The 18,938-nt window shown below is 41.8% G+C and overlaps 1 protein-coding gene across 32 annotated transcripts in view; it reads left to right on the top strand.

The window, feature by feature from the left end:
- The window catches only part of LOC115201081 (transcription factor 7-like 2), a 96,383-nt gene that overhangs the window by 55,686 nt on the left and 21,759 nt on the right, over positions 1–18,938 (top strand). The window contains exon 1 of one of the 32 annotated variants that reach the window (XM_029764350.1): positions 15,298–15,447. The exons of 30 other annotated variants lie outside the window; for them this stretch is intronic. In XM_029764350.1, coding sequence (XP_029620210.1) covers positions 15,325–15,447 — 123 coding nt within the window. In that variant the 5' untranslated portion in view covers positions 15,298–15,324. Of the gene's footprint in view, positions 1–15,297; positions 15,448–18,938 lie in introns of those variants that run through there. One more of the 32 variants, XM_029764355.1, reaches the window with a different exon arrangement.

Genomic DNA, 18,938 nt, shown 5'->3' with positions numbered 1-18,938 from the left:
GGCACCGGATCCTGGTTAATGGATAGGGGCTTGATGTAGGCCTAGGCTCCCCCCCAGGACGGTGAGACGGTGGTGGACATTCTCCACAGTGGCGTCTCTGGGGTCACTGAACACAATTGATTGAGAGCTCCGGATTCAATTCAATCATTGAAATGGCAAGGCCAGGCTTGTGTGTGTGGCACCGCTGACCCCGAAACCTGCAGCCAGAAAGGAGATAATCACATTGAGCTGAGCGCAGGGCTGCCTGGCTGCTATAGCCACACGTCAGCGGGGCTCGCTCTTCTGGGCATTTGTTCCTTTTCACCTCCTTCTCAGTTGTTTATTCTCTTTTATCCCACATTGTAGGCCGAATGGGTTGTTGATTTTCAGATGCCCACGTGTAATAAGAGATAGGCCTATTGCGGGTCATTAAACAAGTATGTAGGATCTTAATTATGTTCACATTAATTATTATTTTAAAGATTTTACAAACAAGCGTCGCTTCGTGTGGAGCTGTTGGCCTTGTACAGTGTGTGCGCATGTGCCCGTTTGAGTGCGACACACTGTTTAGTGAGGCTTTCGGGCCGACTGGTTGTGAGTTGTGTAATGATGCAGTGGGTATGACAGAGCCCATAAAGTCTAGTGGTGTGTGTATGCTCAAATATATGTGTGCTTTTTATGTATGTGTTTCCAGTATGCATCCTGCTCTCTGACCCAAAAGCATTCGCTCTGTCCCATCTCTCCACACCCCTTGGTAATGTGTAGGTCCACTGTTAGAAGGCAATAGTGTGTGTCTGAGAGGATGCGTCCTCCTGCACGGCACCCCGGCATTAGGCACAACACACACACACACACACACACACACACACACACACACGCCTCAGTCATTTCAGTGCTTTGTCACCCTCTAATGATAGCTATCCATCAATGAGATGGGTGGTGCTGGGGAAATGAAGATGGATTGAATTAGCGATGTTAAGTGAGATGGTTGGTGCGTTGTGGGGAACCCGTAATTACAATGCCAAGAGTACTGAACCCCTTCTACCAGAGGGTAACCTTAACACGTTTGCACCAGTGTTAATTACAAGGCATTTTATACGGGCAGATTCACCTCATGTAGTTCCTAATAGCAAGTGACTGGAACAGTCTTTTAGGGGGGATTAGCTGTTGTGTGTGGGGGGGGACTGTGTGTGTGTGGTAAGATGGAGAGTGTGGAAAGGTGTGAGAGATGTTATTTTTTTCTTCCAAATATTTAACATAATTATAAACAGTAGCTACCAAATTCTAGGACGAATACTAAATCGACCAATCATATTGGTGTCTCGTGCCATTTTCTGACCCCCACACTTATGCACCTACGCATTACACTGGATCATGTTTATTTGCCTATCTGAAAGTACACCATGGGCTATCAATGAAGAACATATGACGGTGTCAGGAATCATGGGAAGGCAGGGTAAGACCAACCAGCATAAACAAACAAGCAGACAGGGTCAGATCAACACAGCCGTTTTTTCAACTCTGTGGGAAATAGAAATTGGGCTGAAGTGTTTGTAATTAAATAAGTTGTGGAAACTCCAAGAATTGGCTTAATTTCATATTGAGACACATGACTCTGGGATCTTAGCGAACCAATTAACCCTAGTGCAGCTCATTAAAATGCTGCTTTCATGGCAAGGAGCAGCAACTTATCTGCTAACACGGGACATGAAAGCGCACATTTGTAAATCCCAAACTCTAAAAGTAATTGGAAAGGTAGATACAAAAGGTAGTAATCAAGTGACACGGCCAAACTTTAATGGACTGGATATAGAAGTGATTATAAAGAGTCACGACTCTACAATTGATCGCTAGTTTTGGTCTCAAATAAGCACGGTCTGTGAAGAGCATTTAACTAAAATAAGCAATGTTTGTTAAAAAACACCAGGAATATATAGACCTAGACCTATGAACACTTAAAAAACGAGAGTCAGGGTTAGTGCTTTGTGTATGTTATTGGTTATCCTGACCTGGATGCCATGTATTATAGTCTCGAAAAGGAAAAATATTACCACCGTCTCTTGCCCATGTCATTTTCCTTTCATAATACATCCTTACTTACAAAGCAATTCACATCATGGAAGTGTACTGTATCACCAATTGCGCCACACAAAAGAAAGCTGAATTGCTTGCTTGTAAAATGCATGGAATTGAATGAATTGAACAGAATGCCATGGTCCTCTATTATTGCAACATGTTTTAATAACTCCTTAGGCTAATAAAAGATGTTAGTATAAAAAGACAGCATTATTTACATCTGTCAATGTACAGGTAATGGGAAAAATATGATGGAGATCTCTTCAAAAAATAGTTTGACTTGATAGTGGTTGATAGTTATGTTTTGTGAAGAACAACCAATGTGAATTCTCCCTTACAATTGATGCCGTGGGAGATGTGCGGGTGGCCCTGATTGAAGCACTCTCTGCTAGCATAGCAAACGCCATGCCGTGGTCGCCCAGTTTGTCTGTTTTTCTACCTCATTGAAAGTCAATTTGTGTCACGTCACAAGAACATTACTGTCAGTCATTACTTGACTTGATTATAGTAATTGTGTGTGCTTGGACCTGCTCCTTCACCTAAAACAGTATTACAAATCACTTACTATGAGTCCTTTTGTAAGGTTTTTATTAAAACAATCTAATGGGTTAATGGTATTTAGAGGCGCCACTCAGCTTTGTCCATGCAGAGGTCTTTATCTCACTGTCTGTGTATGTGTGTGTGTGGTTGTGCGCGTCATCAAGCCTTACACACAGCCGCACAAACAATCTCTGTCATCTGCATCAAAATAATTACAGGGAGATAAACAGAACCATTTGACCATTTTCACAGTGATCTAATCTGCAACAGGCCTGTGAAAGCACATGGGAAAGATGATCAAATCCCTGCTTAATGGAAATGATCACTTCTGTATGTTCAGCATTCATCTAGCAGAGGTATTACAAATGCACCTCTACTCATTTCATTCTGCATTTAGCCAGCTTGTTTGTTTTAGCCATATTTACAATGTTGTACATAGAAATTCAGGTAGATGTGTCACCATACATTTAAAGTTGTGTTCTTCCGTATCAGTGTGATTTATAGCCTATAGCTACACCTCGAATGGATCTAACCTCATTAAAGGCCTTCTTTTTGAGGTGCGGACAGATAGTGGACTCTGATGGACTAGGGGAAGTGTATTGGTTACAGCCCTTTTGCTCTACGCCACTCGTCTCCCCATGGCTAGAAGGCAAATAGCATCCGAAATCTGATTAGCCCCATTATAAAGAGTGATATTTTCATCCCGATGATTCTCGGCACTGTCAGAGCACTCCACTGCTTCAGTGCCGGGAAAAGCCTGCTCTTTTGACAGATAGTAGATATCCCCACCGTCGCTTGTTTGGACATCCCTGTCTTTTGTGACGTGGAAGAAAGACGGGCAAGAAAATAAAAAGCAACTAAATAATGTCAAAAGATCATAAATCAATGGGCCGGAGGAACATGATCCGCGCATCTCTGTATGTGATCGGCCCTCTCCCCCATAGCATTACGGGTGTCTTTCCGCAGCCACTAAAGTTGCTTTTGTTCACCCCCTCGGAGATGTAACTCAAGCATGAGGAAGCCGTCTGACGATTTTTGGATATCAGCAAAAAATTGCCTTTTACTTAGTTTATTGGGTTACATGTTCATCAATGTTGCGAAAGGGGAAAAGTTGAGCTAAGAAATGTTTTTTTAATGTGCAGGTTCATATTTCGACACACTTTGTGACGTGATGTAAAAAAGCAGGAAATTATCAATTGAAATGAGTTGATGTATGATATTTAATATGGTAATATTTTTTTTTATAGCATTTCAAGTATCCAGGATCCAGTAAGGGGAAGGATATATTGCATTTAAAAGCAAGGTTAAACTATGAGGGGGTGTGATACCATGCCACATACATTGCAAGACTACTTCTCAGTACAGTGAATTTTGGTTATTGAAGTCTTCACTTATTTAGACTTTAATTTAAGATAGGATTAGGGTAAAAACCAACTCAATAAAACTCAATAAACATATTTTTCCCTCAGATTTGCCATGTGATATGATATCTGGTGTATTTAATCACTATTTTAAAATAAAAGTAGTTGTTAAATCATTATACAGTCGGTCTATATTTGTATTTGACAATAGGTCAGTTAAAGGGTTATTTTTATCTGAGACTCCATCCATCATAGGAAAATGTTACATTTCTTTAAAATTGTTATTTTCCGGGTTGGATTTGGCATTACAGGGTTTCAAGTTCTATGGAGGAAGTTGTGAGCTGTTATAATGAGAGAGGGAAAATGCGGCACCACTATGCTTTGTGTTGCCCGCTGAGGCCGAGAGATAGACACAGGATTAAAAAAACACACAAAAAACAATTTCTGGACATTTCTAGAAGATACGTTTAATTTCTTTGCTATTTGGAGGTCTTCTTTGAAAATGCAATTGTAATGAACACATTCAGAAACCGGAGAATAGATTTACCCTCAGCTTCAAATAAGTCTGTTATCGGACTCTGTCATTCGCTCCTTCCCATTTTCCAGCTGCTAATTGATGTTTTTGATGTTGCCGAGAAAATTGAAGAAAATGTCATGTGTGAACCAGTGCGGAAGTTAATAAGATTGACTTCGTTGACTGAATTCACAATGAGCGAAGGAGAGGCGTGTAATGGGGACCACTGCGAATTCGCCCGTCCGTCTTTGGGGGGGATAAAATCGACAAACTGCATACTATAGACCCAAAGTGGTCGATATGGAGAGATAGAGCATTTGGGATGGTTCTCCCCCCTAATCTGGATCTTGTTTTTTTGGGGGGGGGGGTGTTTTGTTTTCCCACTTTGCTCTATAGAGTTGCTGATTCGTGCGCATAAGCAGCTGTTTATCCAGAGGGCTTCTGCCCCGGACCAGGCCCAACAATTCTGTGGAATCGTCTCCCAGGGCGGCCTCCCCCCTGCTCCAAACAATGCTCATTCCTAATGCTGTTTTGAGTCTGAAAAGCCACAGAGCTTTAAAAAGGTTAGATTAAGATATGGTTAAAAGATGCACCGATATCAGTTAGGGTCATTGCATATGCTTGGGCGATGTGTAACAGAGCTCAAACCCAAATCCCCTTGAATAAAAGGATAGAAGCACCACCATGGTAGCTCCATCTTGAGCCATTTATCGAGTGTTGGCTGAAAGCCTAGTGCAGTCCATTGTTCTAAAATTCTCTCTGCATATATCGTTGTTTTATTCTTTCTCTTTATGTTCCGACTTTTTTTTCACTCCATTTTATTTCTTTAAAAGTATTTATTTTTCGATTGGCATTACGGTGAGGTGTAATGGGGTTCTGAGTTTTTAATTAGGGTGCGGATTAGCCGAGTTTGGTTCAGCGCCTCTGATTATTTCACCCGGCCTTTAGGGGACTGAGCTAAAACCCTAATACGGTCAGTACCCCCAAGCAGTCCTCTTTTTGAAGACACCGAACAAAAAAAGTGGCCTCCGCTAGCGTTCGGCCCTCCGAGGATCATGGGTAAGGGACATTATTCTCGGAATAGCCAATTAATTCCACTGGCAATGATCGGTTTGCGCTTCTTCCCCCCACCTCTCCAACCCCCCCACCCTCAACTCGCCATTTGAAATGCTAACACAATGAAATATTTTTCTATTGGTCCGTGTCCCTCGGCTAAGCCACTGCCGCGGGCAGAGAATTTAATCGACTGATGAGACCAGAGGCAGGCCCGATAAAAAGGTTACCTGTACGTGACATACACTCCAAGTAGCTAGCGCTACCTTGAACTCGAAAGTTCTGTAACTTTTATTTGACTTTATATCGTTAGTGAGGCCACACTTGTGTTGCAGTGGAGGCTAGAAATTAAGCAAGGCTTCTAGTTACTGTTGCCACATTACTGAAAAACGGAGCAACGTGACTAATTCTTTATTGAGCGATTTCCTTTGTTTGATTGCGTCGTTTCTCCCAGAACCGTTTTAAATTATACAAAAATGTTTTAAAATTGGCTAGATTTTCAGTAAATGAGCTTTAATCAAATAAGATGCTTTATAGTATATAATTTTTTTGCATACTTAATGCAGCTTATCATAGCCTCTTGATTGAGACAATAATTTATAGCTCAATGAAATGGGTACTTCCGATTTGTTATGAAAATGGAAAAAAAATTGCTTCTTAGCAGAAACTCATCTTCTATTTATTGTATTTTAATTTCACTCCTATTAACTCCTACTCCTATTAACAATACAAGTTGAACAGCTGAGAGGTTTAAATTGATTTAATGTATTATTATTATCAAATGGAAATAGAAATTAAAACAATATTATACATTTTCATGTTTGCAAGTCATTGCACTGACACAAGCTTTGTCTGGCTGGACTAGGTGAGATTACAACAGTACAGGTGCACCTGTCACATTTGAACACTTCAGGGATGGGTAAGGTAGGAAGGAAGAGAGGGGAGGAGGAATTGAGGCCCTTCTCAAATTGTTAGTTAAAGATATACTGGCACGGAATAGGTATATATGGTTGCTGCAATACCCCCCAACCCAATCTCAAATCCACACACACACACACACACACACACTCTCACACACACACACACACACACACACACACACACACACACACACACATACACTTTGCTGTCTAGGAGGACTGAGGCAGGTGGCTCCCCATGGCTGCGGCTTCATGACAACATGCCATTAGAAATAGCAGGCCTGTTGATCAATCCTGCCGACATGACAGCTCCGCCGCGAGGCCTGGCTCTTTGAGTGCCGGCTCTGCGGCAGCTCCCTCTCCCGTTTCTCCCCACTAATTGGTGAAAGTTCTCTTATATATGCTCGTGGCACAGGGCTCTTTTTTCCCCTCCTCCTCCTGCTCCTCTTCTTCTTTTTCTCCCTCTCCTTCTTCTTTTGCTTTTTCTCTCCTGCCTCTCATGCCTCTCCTTCCCCTATCCACCCCCCAAACATCTTTTTTTTGACTTTAACATTGTCACAATGGAAATGATAACTTTGAGCTATATATTGCAAGTGGGTTAAGAAAAGGATGCGTGTGCCGCAGGCGTTGTTCGTTCTGCATTTACTGCGGGTGTTGCACAGCTCCGATTTGACATTGACTCTTGGCAATATACATCAATGCGAGATAGGAAGCATAAAAACATTGTCAGGTGATCTTACTTGCAAGGAGAATGCGGTCATGAACGTTCTAGCAATATTAATTGCACTTTTATATTGTCAATTCACTTGATACTGTTTGAAATAGAAAATCTAATTCCAATGTTTTGTCATTCAATGTCATAATGTCATCAAAATTGAAACCAATGTAATTATTGCCTATAACAACAGCTGCATAGCAGCATAAGTATTTGAATTTATTCAATTCATTGTATAATCCCTCTCTTTTTTTTTATCAAACAGAATTTAGTTGAACAGTAAAAAATGTCAAAACAATTGTCAGGAAATTTCTCTCTGTTGCCTGCTGACTGTCACGGTAGCGTGGCGGCTGCGTTTTAATCCGACGCCGTCTCTCCCATCAGTCTTTAACACCACCCACTCTAGAATCTTCTCTGAACTAAATAAATGAGTGCGAGAGGGGAGAGATAAACACACATGAAATGTTTAACTGTCTCATATTTGTCATCTGTTTACACCTCTTAATTAAACAGACACAGCTTAGCCCTGGCACTCCAAGTGCAGCCACACACACACTTATACACACACACACACACACACACCTTTTGAGCACTGGAGCCTAAGCGCAAACACTGTCCGGTCCTTCATTTAGCCATTCATATTTACTTTACTCGGCCCTTGTGGGTTAGTGGAGGATTGGAGGCAGAACCAGTGGGGTTTTTTAAAACCATTTTCCAGCCGTTCTAATAGTGGAATGGAGAGAGACAGCAGATAGAGCTTCTAGTGAGTGAGTTAGACACTGCTTTTTGTGTTATGTTATTTAAAGTAGGCTCTATAGAGGGTTTGCCCGGAAAATATGGTGTTCCGTGGGCATGTCTGGATTTGTTTATATCTCAAAATGTAATTGTGATTTAGCATGAACTGAAAACATTAACTACTACCTCCACCCAGTGGCACAAAAGGAGAAAAGAAAATCCCAGGTACGATTGGCGTTCTGCAGTTTCTAATATGGGTGTGAAGATTTTCCTTGGGAGGGGGGGGGGTTTCGCCACACAATAGCAATGCTATATCTTATCCTTACAATATTAAATACTGTAAATTCGGTCATGAGATTCCCTTCCTTATCAGCAGTGAATTTTAATGGTGACATCTTTAGAACCGGCAGTGTAGCCGACATGAATGTGTATTTTTTTGATGCATCGTAGCATGCAGTCAAACAGTGTGTGTGTGTGTTTTCATGTAAGTGTTTGTGTGAATCAGACAGGAGATCTGCACCACTGTAAAAGCTACTGTATTCTCCATGTTAATCATTCCCTTGAATATGCGCAATTAACAGTGTGTGGTTGTACAGTAGTGCTGTGCCAGTTCTCCAGGCTGCCAGAGAGAGATGGAGAGAAAGAGAGAGCCGGTACTGAAGCCCGGGCCTCGGGTGAGTGGGAGAGAGGAGAGTAGAAGAGAGAGGAGACGAATTGGGGGGTTCCTCAGAAGCCCCTCTCCAGATCCGAGGCAAGGGGGATCAAAGTGGCTTGTTTTATGTGGCTCGCGCGAGACTTTGAAGTCCCCGAGTCACCTACAGCACTCACTTCATCAAGTTCACTAGTGTCTTAATAGCAGATCAATAAGTTTCAAAGTCGGAGAGTTAATTCGATACTAGTGCTGATGTGATCACGCTGGGCCACAGAGCTGCCTGCTCCCCTCTCCTTTCCTCTTTCCTTCTACTCACCTAGATTGGACCTGTTAGAAACTCTCAACATGCATTAAGACATGGAGTGGTTTTCTACTTGCTGTTTAATCTTAAAGACAGGCCCCAGTGAACACCTAATTAATTGGGCTGTGTGTCTGTGTTCATGCAATTGCAATGTGTTATTGTATGCTAAAATTATAATTGATATTATTATTACTATTATTATTATTATGAATGTATGCTCAAGTAGACATATAGACCAGCATTTGTCAATCTCAAATTGCCAAATGCATTGTAAGGAACACACAATTGTATTTGTAATATTAACCATATCTTCATTTAATATTGCTAAATTGGTTATATTTTACAGCTCAATTACAACCCAAGGTAAATTAAAACTCTAAATATAGCATTTGGTCTTTTTTTTTTTATTGACCATGATCATACATTTTTAAAGCTTACAATATCAAAATATGATATTTTAAACTCATTGTGAGGTCAGATATAATAAAGCTCTTATGAAAATTAAAGGTATATACTGCAAAGTTATCTAAAAATAAAAACACCCGAAAACAATCACACCAATGCCTGCGGCTTTTTGAGGCGCCGTAAAATGTTGATATTGAGCGGTCCTGTGCTGCTTTCTTCAGTTCAATAGAAGACACTACCATCTGTATTTTGGGGTGGTAGTGCCGCTGGGCTGTTGGAGTCGGATCAGCACCTTGAGAACAAAAGCCCAATTTTTTATGTTCATCTAAGGGTTGCTAATGGTATTAGGGGTCCTGCAGGGTGGTCGACAGGGGCCCGACACCCCAAGGTGTGCCCATAGCTTGACCCCCGACCTGCACCAATTCACAGGGCCGGTGGCATTAATGCCCCACATCTGTCATTTTTCGTACACCCCCCTTGGCGCCTTTTTACTATATTTCAAAGTTGTATTTTCCATGAAAAGATAGAAAGAAATTCCAAACGTGCCCTAAAAAAAGGTTCCTATTTGGGTCGACCCCTGACGGATAACGGGAAAGGAAAAGCAGGGAAAGCGGCGAAAGCACCTCAAAGAATGGTGAAAAGAACCGGTATCGCACTGTAGAGTTCACTTTCTGTTTGTTCAAAATCTTAAGCCTCAAGCGTGAGAAGACAAAAAAAAACAATTGTGTGTGATCTGTGCTTTTTTCGCTCTTCAAAAACATGCAAAAGCAATTACAATGGATATTGGATTAAGAGTAGGACTGAACTAAATGGCATGTTACCTGGCTAATTTCTCAGCGAGTCAGGTGCAGGTAAGAATGCTGTTGATTAAGGCACTGTATTTAAAAATATATATATATGTTATTACGAGTTGGATTTATTCTGGCCAGTCTCGATTAGAAAATATGTGATTCTTCAGACATGTTGTTTGATATACGTCCCGGGTTGTAGGTACTGTATTTCAGATTGTTGGGAAAAGGTTCCTTAGTTTGAACTGTAATGGTGTAAGCGGGTTGTTCTGATGGTGTAGGGAAAGGGTTTCCCGGTTTTAGTTGAAATGGTGGTAGCGGGTGGTAGTGGAAGGCTGCCTGTGTGGTCCACGGTGATCGGCACTGTGTCGGGCTCCGCGTAGAGCGCTGGAGGTCCAGGTTTTTGATTAATGTTTCATGTCAAATTTGTGCAGGAATTATTTACTATTCTGTGTTTATATCTCTCATTCCTCTTCATTCCAACTCATGTTAGAAAGCCCTGAGGAAAAAGTATTCCAGAAGGAGGGAGAAATGTTAATTAGAATTCAGATTCTATCAAAAAAATTATAATAGTACTTGAATCATAATTTTTGACTGCTGTCACAGAAAATATTTGTAATTTGTGGTTTCAGTCCTTTCAGTAAAAACGGTTAAAATCGTGAGTCAGAATATTTCTAACATCCTTTTTTTCTGACGTTCCTCCAGCTCACGCACAATGAAATCTTGCTTCATTAAAAGTGTATTAATCTTGTCTCTTGTCTCCAGGGAGGCACCTTAAGATGATGTTTTGTCTTTTTCTTTAAATTGTTGGAGGAAAAAAATCTCCCAGATTTGGTCCCTGTCAGTCAGAAATAATTGTGTGCTTAATCTTGTCCCTGATGGATGACTTGGAGTTCAGCAATGGGCCAGCTCCAATGACAAATACAATATTAATATTCATTAACTGCTTTGACAATGCTAATTTTGATGCAGTAGTAAAGGGCCTTCCAAAGTTAGCGGCCAAAGCATCAGAGCTGCGCAAGGTGGCAAGATAATTTGTGCTGGTTTACTGAGCTGAAGGCTTTTAAAGTCTTAAGGAAGGAAAAAAAGCTAGGTACCACAAACAAAATAAAAGAGAAACGGAAAAAGTTCACACGCATTGGAAACCAGGACTGCAGAAGTAATACGATCAAGAGACGGCTACAAAAATTTGACACCTCCGATGCCTCATCTTTGAGCAAATATATATATTTTTTAAAATAAAAGTTGCAACCAAAAAAAAAGAGTAACATGGTAAGTCAGCACATTCTTGATTTTGTTTAATCTTTTTGATCTTTTAAATTATCGCCATTTGAAGATCAATAGTAATTTTTTTCTGCTATGGTTAAAAGGCTCACAGCGGTGGTATGGTGGATGGTCGGATCACGGCTTTAAGAGTGGGCTTCCTCTCTTCAAGCCACCAGTTGTCCGGGCTTAATTTCCTATTGCAAGTTCGCTAGGAACCATACCGGCTTGTTTCAATTTCTTAGTGTTTTTGTTATTGTTAACTGCTGTTGTTGGCTTGTCTTCTGGCTTTGTTTGACTTTGGAGCCGGGGCTGATTTTTCTTTTCTGTTGTCTTTAGAGATTACAGGGAGACAGTGGAGGTTGCAAAGCTTTAACAGTGCGACTGGCTCTTTTGTTAATAAATGTCTGGTTGGTCTTTTTGGTATCGTATTTTACTGGGTCTCTTCATCAAAATCTGTGGCTACCGGCAGGCAGGACCAGGGGGCAATTTGGCCATAACACCACACACTCGCTGCCCGATCGGATTACTTTCTTTGGCTTTTTAAAAACATTTATTTTTGCCCTGTGTTGTGTTTTTTGACTTTGCGTTTTATTTCGTCCTACTCCTAGTGAATGGAGCGTAGCTAGCATTGAGGATTAATAACATGACGAGGGACACCCCACTGCTTGAGTTTAGCCAAGTTAGGGAAACTCCTATAGAAGACTCGAGTACCTTTATGTCTACCAAGCCGCGGAAGGATAGCCTCTCTCTCCCTCTCCCTCACTTCTTTCTCTCAATTCTTTTTGTTGTTCTTTCAACTTATCAAAGAAAGAGAGATGGACACAAAGGAGCTTATTAGGGGGGATATGAAGATGGGCGAGGGGGAGAGAGAGGGACTCCTGGTCAGACGTGGAGGAGAGCAACGCTGCCTGAGAGTGTGTGTGTGAATGAATGAGGGGGCTGAGTGTGAACAGCCCAGTTTGGCCGCTCGCTCGCTCTCCTCTGTCGGACCTGGATGGGCTTGCCATCGCTGGCTGGTGCTCGACCGGTCCTTTTCCCTCTTCTTTGGGCTGGTGTGTTATCGACTCAGCCGATCAGGCGTTTGGTTTGCGAGGGGCTGCCGTAGATGAGGTGCTGCCCCCCAGTGGATTAGTGGATGACATGGTGATGGGCGTCTTGTTGAAGTCTGTGCGCTACCATGAGCGCCAGCATGCTTGTTTTAACCAGGAACCGAGCAGCATCCCAAATACAGCTCTTTTAAATGGTAAGACTTCAACATTATTTATTATCTCCTGTGCTTTATTGTTCAACTAATGTAAGTTGGCTTGTCTGGCTGTAAATATTTTTTTTTTTATTGGAGTTTGTTGACATTATTGTATGTCTTCCATTTGGCAATTTCTAATAGTTTAGTTGCTAAGTGACAGGTTGAAAGGCAGTGTTTGATTGCTTTGTCTGACAGTCTGACATGGTCAACTTTAATTTAAAATTATATTTATTATTTTGTATTAATATATTGATCATAAATCATATAAATTATGATTAAGGTAATGAAAATAGTGAAGTGCATTGTACTATTAATAACTAAATATCAGGTCTTTTTTATTCAGTTTCTTATGTATTATTTTTTTTTATACATTTTAGTTGTTGTTATTCTCAAATAATTTTGAAATATGTATATTTTAATTTAATTTTAAATCATGAAACTCAATTTGTATTATCTGTAAATATTCTATTAAATCAATTATCATGGTATGTTATCACAAAACAATGTGCCTAGATTAGGGGCATCTCTTTGAGTGTGTGCCAATCATTTTCATTTTGTGTCCAGTCTTGTATTCCTCAAAGTTAAGTCCAAATGAGCAGGATTTGTAACGGTCGCCATCCATTGTTGTCCATTCCGGTTTCCTCTCTTTCGTTTCTTTTCTTGCACACTTTTTGGTCTAGTGTGTACACCGGAGACAGTGGAGTGGGATAGAGGGTCTTTTATTTCTCTCTTTTTTCAGAGGGGTCGTCTCTCCTGTTGGTCGCACTGTTGCCATTGTGGCCGGCTGATTGGGAGCTGTCCATCATTTGCGGGTGAACTGGCAGTTTACTTAAGAAAGTGCACGTGGGACAAAGGAGGTCGCGGGAGTGTGGCGGCCGAGCTGAATGGAGGGAGGGAAGGCAATTAGCCGCCACGTTGTTGGGGCTCTTTTACTTGTCAAGCCGGTGCCTCGTTGCTTTTGTGGGAGCCATGTAAAGGACATTCCCGGGGCTTTGTTTTGGCATTAAGGGCCTCTGGCGAACGCCAGAGAAGAGCAGGGCAAAAAAAGAAAATTGAAATAAAATATGGGGAAAAAAGCCATGCCATGTTTTTGTTGCTTCCGTTGTTGTCATTTTTCTACATCTTATTGTTGCTCAGATATTAAAATATGCTTTTTCAGTTGCCCCTTTTTTTAATGTATTTGTTTTTATTTAACCTGGCAAGTCAGTTAAGAACAAATTATTATTTACAATGACGGCCTACCAGGGAACAGTGGGTTAACTGCCTTGTTCAGGGGTAGAACGACAGATTTTTACCTTGTCAGCTCAGGGATTCGATCCAGCAACCTTTCAGTTACTGGTCCAACGCTCTAACCACTAGGCTACCTGCCACCCCTTTATTGCAAATATATTTTTGATTCATTGTCACCAGGTAGGTGACAATGTGTTTGGAACTCTACCTACTTTTTTGTCACTAAATCATATTGAAATGATAGATTTATTAAAAACCACAATTGTATATTTCCTTTACATTCAAAATATCAAATTAAACCTTGGTGAAGCAAGTTCTTGTGCAATTAGTTAATCGCCCTACTTGTTAATTGGTGAAAGGCACATGTCCTGCATTTGCTTGCCCTGCTCTAAGGCCCTGGAAGTGGTAAGAGCCTGGAAAGCGCTAGGGACAGGAGCATGTTTGTGGGGCCCAAATATTCAGAGGAAATGATCTCAAGATGATAATGTTTCAGAGACGGAGGACAGAGAGAGCAGTAGGGGGTATGGAGGCTTTAGGCCTTGCGTAGTTGATCTTCTCACACAGAGAGGTCAGGAGGATTTAACAGTGGAATCCTTCACCCTCCCATCTTCAGTATTATTGGACAGAAAAAAAACAGAAAAGGAAAACAGAAAGAAGACCCCACGTAGATGTCACGTCCATGTCAAAATGAAGACAAATACATTTCTTTCTCGTATCCTCCTTCCCCCCTGAAAAGTTGGGTTGGAGAGGGGACTGTCAGTATCACATGGATAAGTGACTGTTCGCTACACTTTGCTGAGCCTGCCCTCCCTTTGTGGATGTTGTGTCTTGTTCTTTTTTCTCCCCCTCTCTCTTTGTCTCTTTCCTTGCTCACTTTACCTTGTTGTAGCCAAAGCTTTTCAAGCTGCCAGTTCGACTCTGGGCATCCTGGAGGGACTGCAGAGCCCACACACACACATACACACACATATACAAGTGTGCAATCTGGGAGTTTTGTAATAACAATATTTTTGTTGTCTATATTGTTGTGTATTTTTTTCTCGTTTGTTACTTGTGCATTGAGAAGCAGCACTTTATAATTTTTTTCTCGGTTCGTGTTTTCGCTTTCATTTCTTGTGACCGGCACAAACTTTCCTGAGAGAGGAAGCTGCGAGGAGCTGCTGAGAGTGGTGGAGGAAGCTGGGGGATCCTCATGCTGTTTTGGGGGAGGTAGGGGGGCAGGCTAGGCCCCAGACCCTGAGCCACATCTGAGCCACATCTGAGCCACATCTCAGACACAAATGTCTGTGGATCCTCCAATCATAAAATCCTGGGAACAATGGGCCACTCGTGTCGCAATGAGGATGCCTCGGTTTGAGGGACACACACATGCCCAGCCGCACACACTTCAGCACTTTGGGAGAAGAAGAAGTGAAGGCTAAGAAAAGACAAAGAAGAAGAAGTGGAGGAGGAAAAAGAGTGTGAAGAAGAAAGGGAAGGCCAGTGGTTTTGAACGCTGTAGTGAGGGAGGAGAAGTGGGGGGCAGGTGAAAAGTAAGCGGGGGGTCATGTACCCGAGTGAGGGCGTTTTAGCGGGGCCGGAGGAGAGGGGAGCCAAAGGAGGAGTCCTTGCCCCCGGGGTCCCCCTCCTCCAGCAGATCGGCTGCTGGCATCTGAATCTCAGTGGCTGGGTGAGTAAACCACACTCCCCTACCTCCTTTCTCTGTCTCTCTTCATCTCCCTTTCTCTCAATTCCTGTTCTCCATCACTTTTTGATTATGTTACCGTTGAACTTTGAGGTTCAGATGATGGTTGTTGTGATTAAGGGGGAGCCAGATGGGTATTCCCTCTCCTGTAAGTGCAGGCTGGTGGTCATCTGCTTTAAAGCTTTTTCCTTTCAAATATTCCTTTTTGCTTCAATTTTTTTTTTAGGTGGCTGTGTATGTTTATGTGCGGGGAGGGGGTGTTCTTGATCTTGGCGTGTGTTTGGGAGGTGTGTGTGGGGATATGCTAATGAGCAGTGTACATTTACAGAAACAGGCCAAAGACAGAAAGCAGCATTTGCCATTTTGTTTTAAATTGCTATTCAAATCTATAAACAGTTATTTACTAATGAATTAAAATGAAAATAGTTAGTTCAGTATTACTTTGTATTATTTATCAAAAGATCATACCTTATTATCCAACTGAATAGTAATTCCTAGACAAAGCATTATTTGATCATGCTCGCGTCTAACCATGAAATGGAAAATATAATTGAAATAACCCACAAATTAACATATTCCTCTCTTAATTTTGCCGTCTAATTCAAAATTATAATTGCCTCCTCTTTCAACTGAAAATGTAAAACGCTGATTGCATTTCAAAAGCTGATGACAGAACTCAGTGTAGCTCCTGCACTGTAGTATCACTGCTTCTAGACACCACTTCAACTCAGGTAGGAAAGCTCAAGAGATGATTACATTCTAATGGGGAAATGTAAACACACAGCACATTGCTCTTGTATAAAACTCAATATGAAATACATTTTAGACAATTATTTATTAAAATCACGTTGACAAAGTTATATAGAAGATATATTGCAAAATGTAAATTTGACAAATGACAGACTTCAGTATGTATGAATGAATGAAGAGAGAGAGATGGAGAATGAGAGCACAGGCTTTGGCCCAGATACATTTTTTGTTAGGTCCTGTGATCAGCAGCAAGCATGTCACAGAAGCAAAGTGAATAGATTAACTTTTAAATATACTGACTCGGTCTCTAGAGCAAGATGCCCTTGGAGTGGGCTGATTTTTTTTCTCCCTGTCTGGAATAGCAATACTGATCGCCTGGCGCTTTCCTAAATTCTTTAATTTTTTCCCCAACACAGCATTGAGATATTACTGAGATTGTATTTTAGTGCAAACACAACAGTGAGGGTTGGTTCCACGTCTAAATATGGAAAATGTTGATGTATTTAATGCTGCAGAAATTGTCCAGTTTTAACTCAAATATGGTGATCTAAGTTCGTGTGTGTATTTTTATTCTGACACTGTACACTCTTAGGAAAAAAAAGGTGCTATCTAGAACCTTAAAGGGTTCTTTGGTTGTCCCCACAGGAGAACCCTTTGAAGAACCCTTTTTGGTTCCAGGTAGAACCCGTTTGGGTTCCATCTGAAACCAAAAAGGTTCTACCTGGAACCAAAAAGGTTCTCCTATGGGTACAGCCAAATAACCCTTTTGGAACACTTTTTTCTAAGAGTGTATATACAGTATGTTCATAGAAGATTACGCTTTAAGATATTGTATTGGTAAAGAAACCAACACAAAATGGTATGTAATGTGTTTCTCTGCTCGTTTGACCCCAAGGTCTTGCATTAATGAAAATATAGCATCGTTACTAGGATTTGATGTGTAACCTACGATCTGTATCTTTGGGAATGTTCACTTTGATCTCCATCACTGCTAACAGTGAGATGGAAAATGTAGTTACTGGCAACAGAGATGTGATATGGGTGTCGCTTGGAGACGATAATATTTTGCCTGGAGCGGGCACTCTTAACGCCTTAGAGGTAAACTTGAATGTTTTATGAAAATAAATCCTATCACGCCAATAAAACCTATTGTGATAGTGGACAATAATTTTGATGTTGCCATGTGTTTTGTTTTTGCACTTATCAGATAATGTAAAAGTCTACACACACAAACACACACACAAGCTCCAATCATTCCCTCTCTTTCTCTCCCTCCCTCCCACTCCTCCTGCACAGTGTGTGTTTTCTGCATGGTGTCTCTGTGTGTGTGCTTGGATGCGGGCCACTGGCACGTTTTGGGAGGGGATCAGTGCCCTGGCAGCTTTTTATGCTTGCTCTGGAATTTGTGGGCCTGCGAGGACCCCTATCCATCACTACGCTGTCAGCCCCCCCCGGTCCCCCTGCCCCCCTCACTCAACTCCACTACAGCTCATTAGAGCCTGCAAGGCGTTGTGACAACTCATCATATCATGAGATAAAGCATGGAGAGACGTGCAGGGGCCACAAGGTCGCCACCTTCACATTTAGTCTTGAAATTGCCCTGCAAGGTGCCACCAGGCAGAAATGCAAGGCCAACAGCTTTTCCCTGTCCTGCTTTTCTCTCGCTCTCTGTCCTCCTCCTCTTTGTTTCTGTCTCTCACAGAGTATCCTCTTGTAACTGTCATTACCACATGCCTGTGGTGAAGCAGCTCAAAAAGTGATTTGACAAAGTTTGATTTGTTTCGTAGACTAAATGATAAGCAATATTGTAAAAACCAAGTTATTGACTCAAATGTACCATTGGAACGTGAAATACCACTTGATAAAGGTCACGCTTTATTTTCAGATCCAAAACCATGGTCAGTTGAACCATAAAGAAAGAGGATACCTAACCAACTCGGACAAGTTGTGTCCGCCCTACATCAGCCCCATTGCATGAGTGGCTGATGGGAATGCCTAGGGGTCAGGGGTCGGACAATGATGCTGAGTGAGTGTGACACGGCCTCTCCGTGGCAACCAGAGGGCCTGCACACAAACACACAGTCCCTCTCTCCATCCACACAGCCCAGACACTAGTGAGGTCACCACCAGGGGTCAAGACCCTGATACTGCGACTGTCACTCGCACCAAGGGGGTTCAGCGTACGCACGCATACACTCACGTGAACATGTACGCTCTCACAGACACACTCTCTCGAGGAAAAACAGTTGTCTTTCTTGGCAGTGTGAGTCTTTTTATGTATATATTTCTAAAGTACGCTACAGTGTGTGTTTGTTTGTGCAGAGGTGTATGCACATGCCCTAGTACTACAGATCTTCTGTAAAGGGTTTAGCCATTCAGCAGTTGGAATTTCTGCGGGACGCTTTCATTGAAATGGTTAATCAAGGTCAAGGAACTGTAGTGTATACAAATTCATACAATTGTGTGTTGATTGAGTACCCGTTTTGAGCGCACACGCGCGTGTCTGTATGCACTTTCTTGAACAGCTCTCTCGTGATTAGTCTCCTGGTATATTTCTGTCTATAGTAATACTGAAAGTGGTGGGAGTGATGGCAACAGGGCCAGGAAGTCGGCTTTGCTCCTTCCTTTGTAGAGAAACAGAAAATACTCCCACGTAGTTCCTTTGTTTAGCATGTGTGCTTTGTATAATGCTCCACTTGTTTGAGGAGCTGTGGTGTGATTCCGTC

Source organism: Salmo trutta, chromosome 10 (genome assembly GCF_901001165.1).
Source record: "Salmo trutta chromosome 10, fSalTru1.1, whole genome shotgun sequence".
Taxonomy (NCBI): Eukaryota; Metazoa; Chordata; class Actinopteri; order Salmoniformes; family Salmonidae; genus Salmo; species Salmo trutta.
Note: the sequence above shows the minus strand (reverse complement) of the source record. Positions and strands in the feature narration are given on the sequence as shown.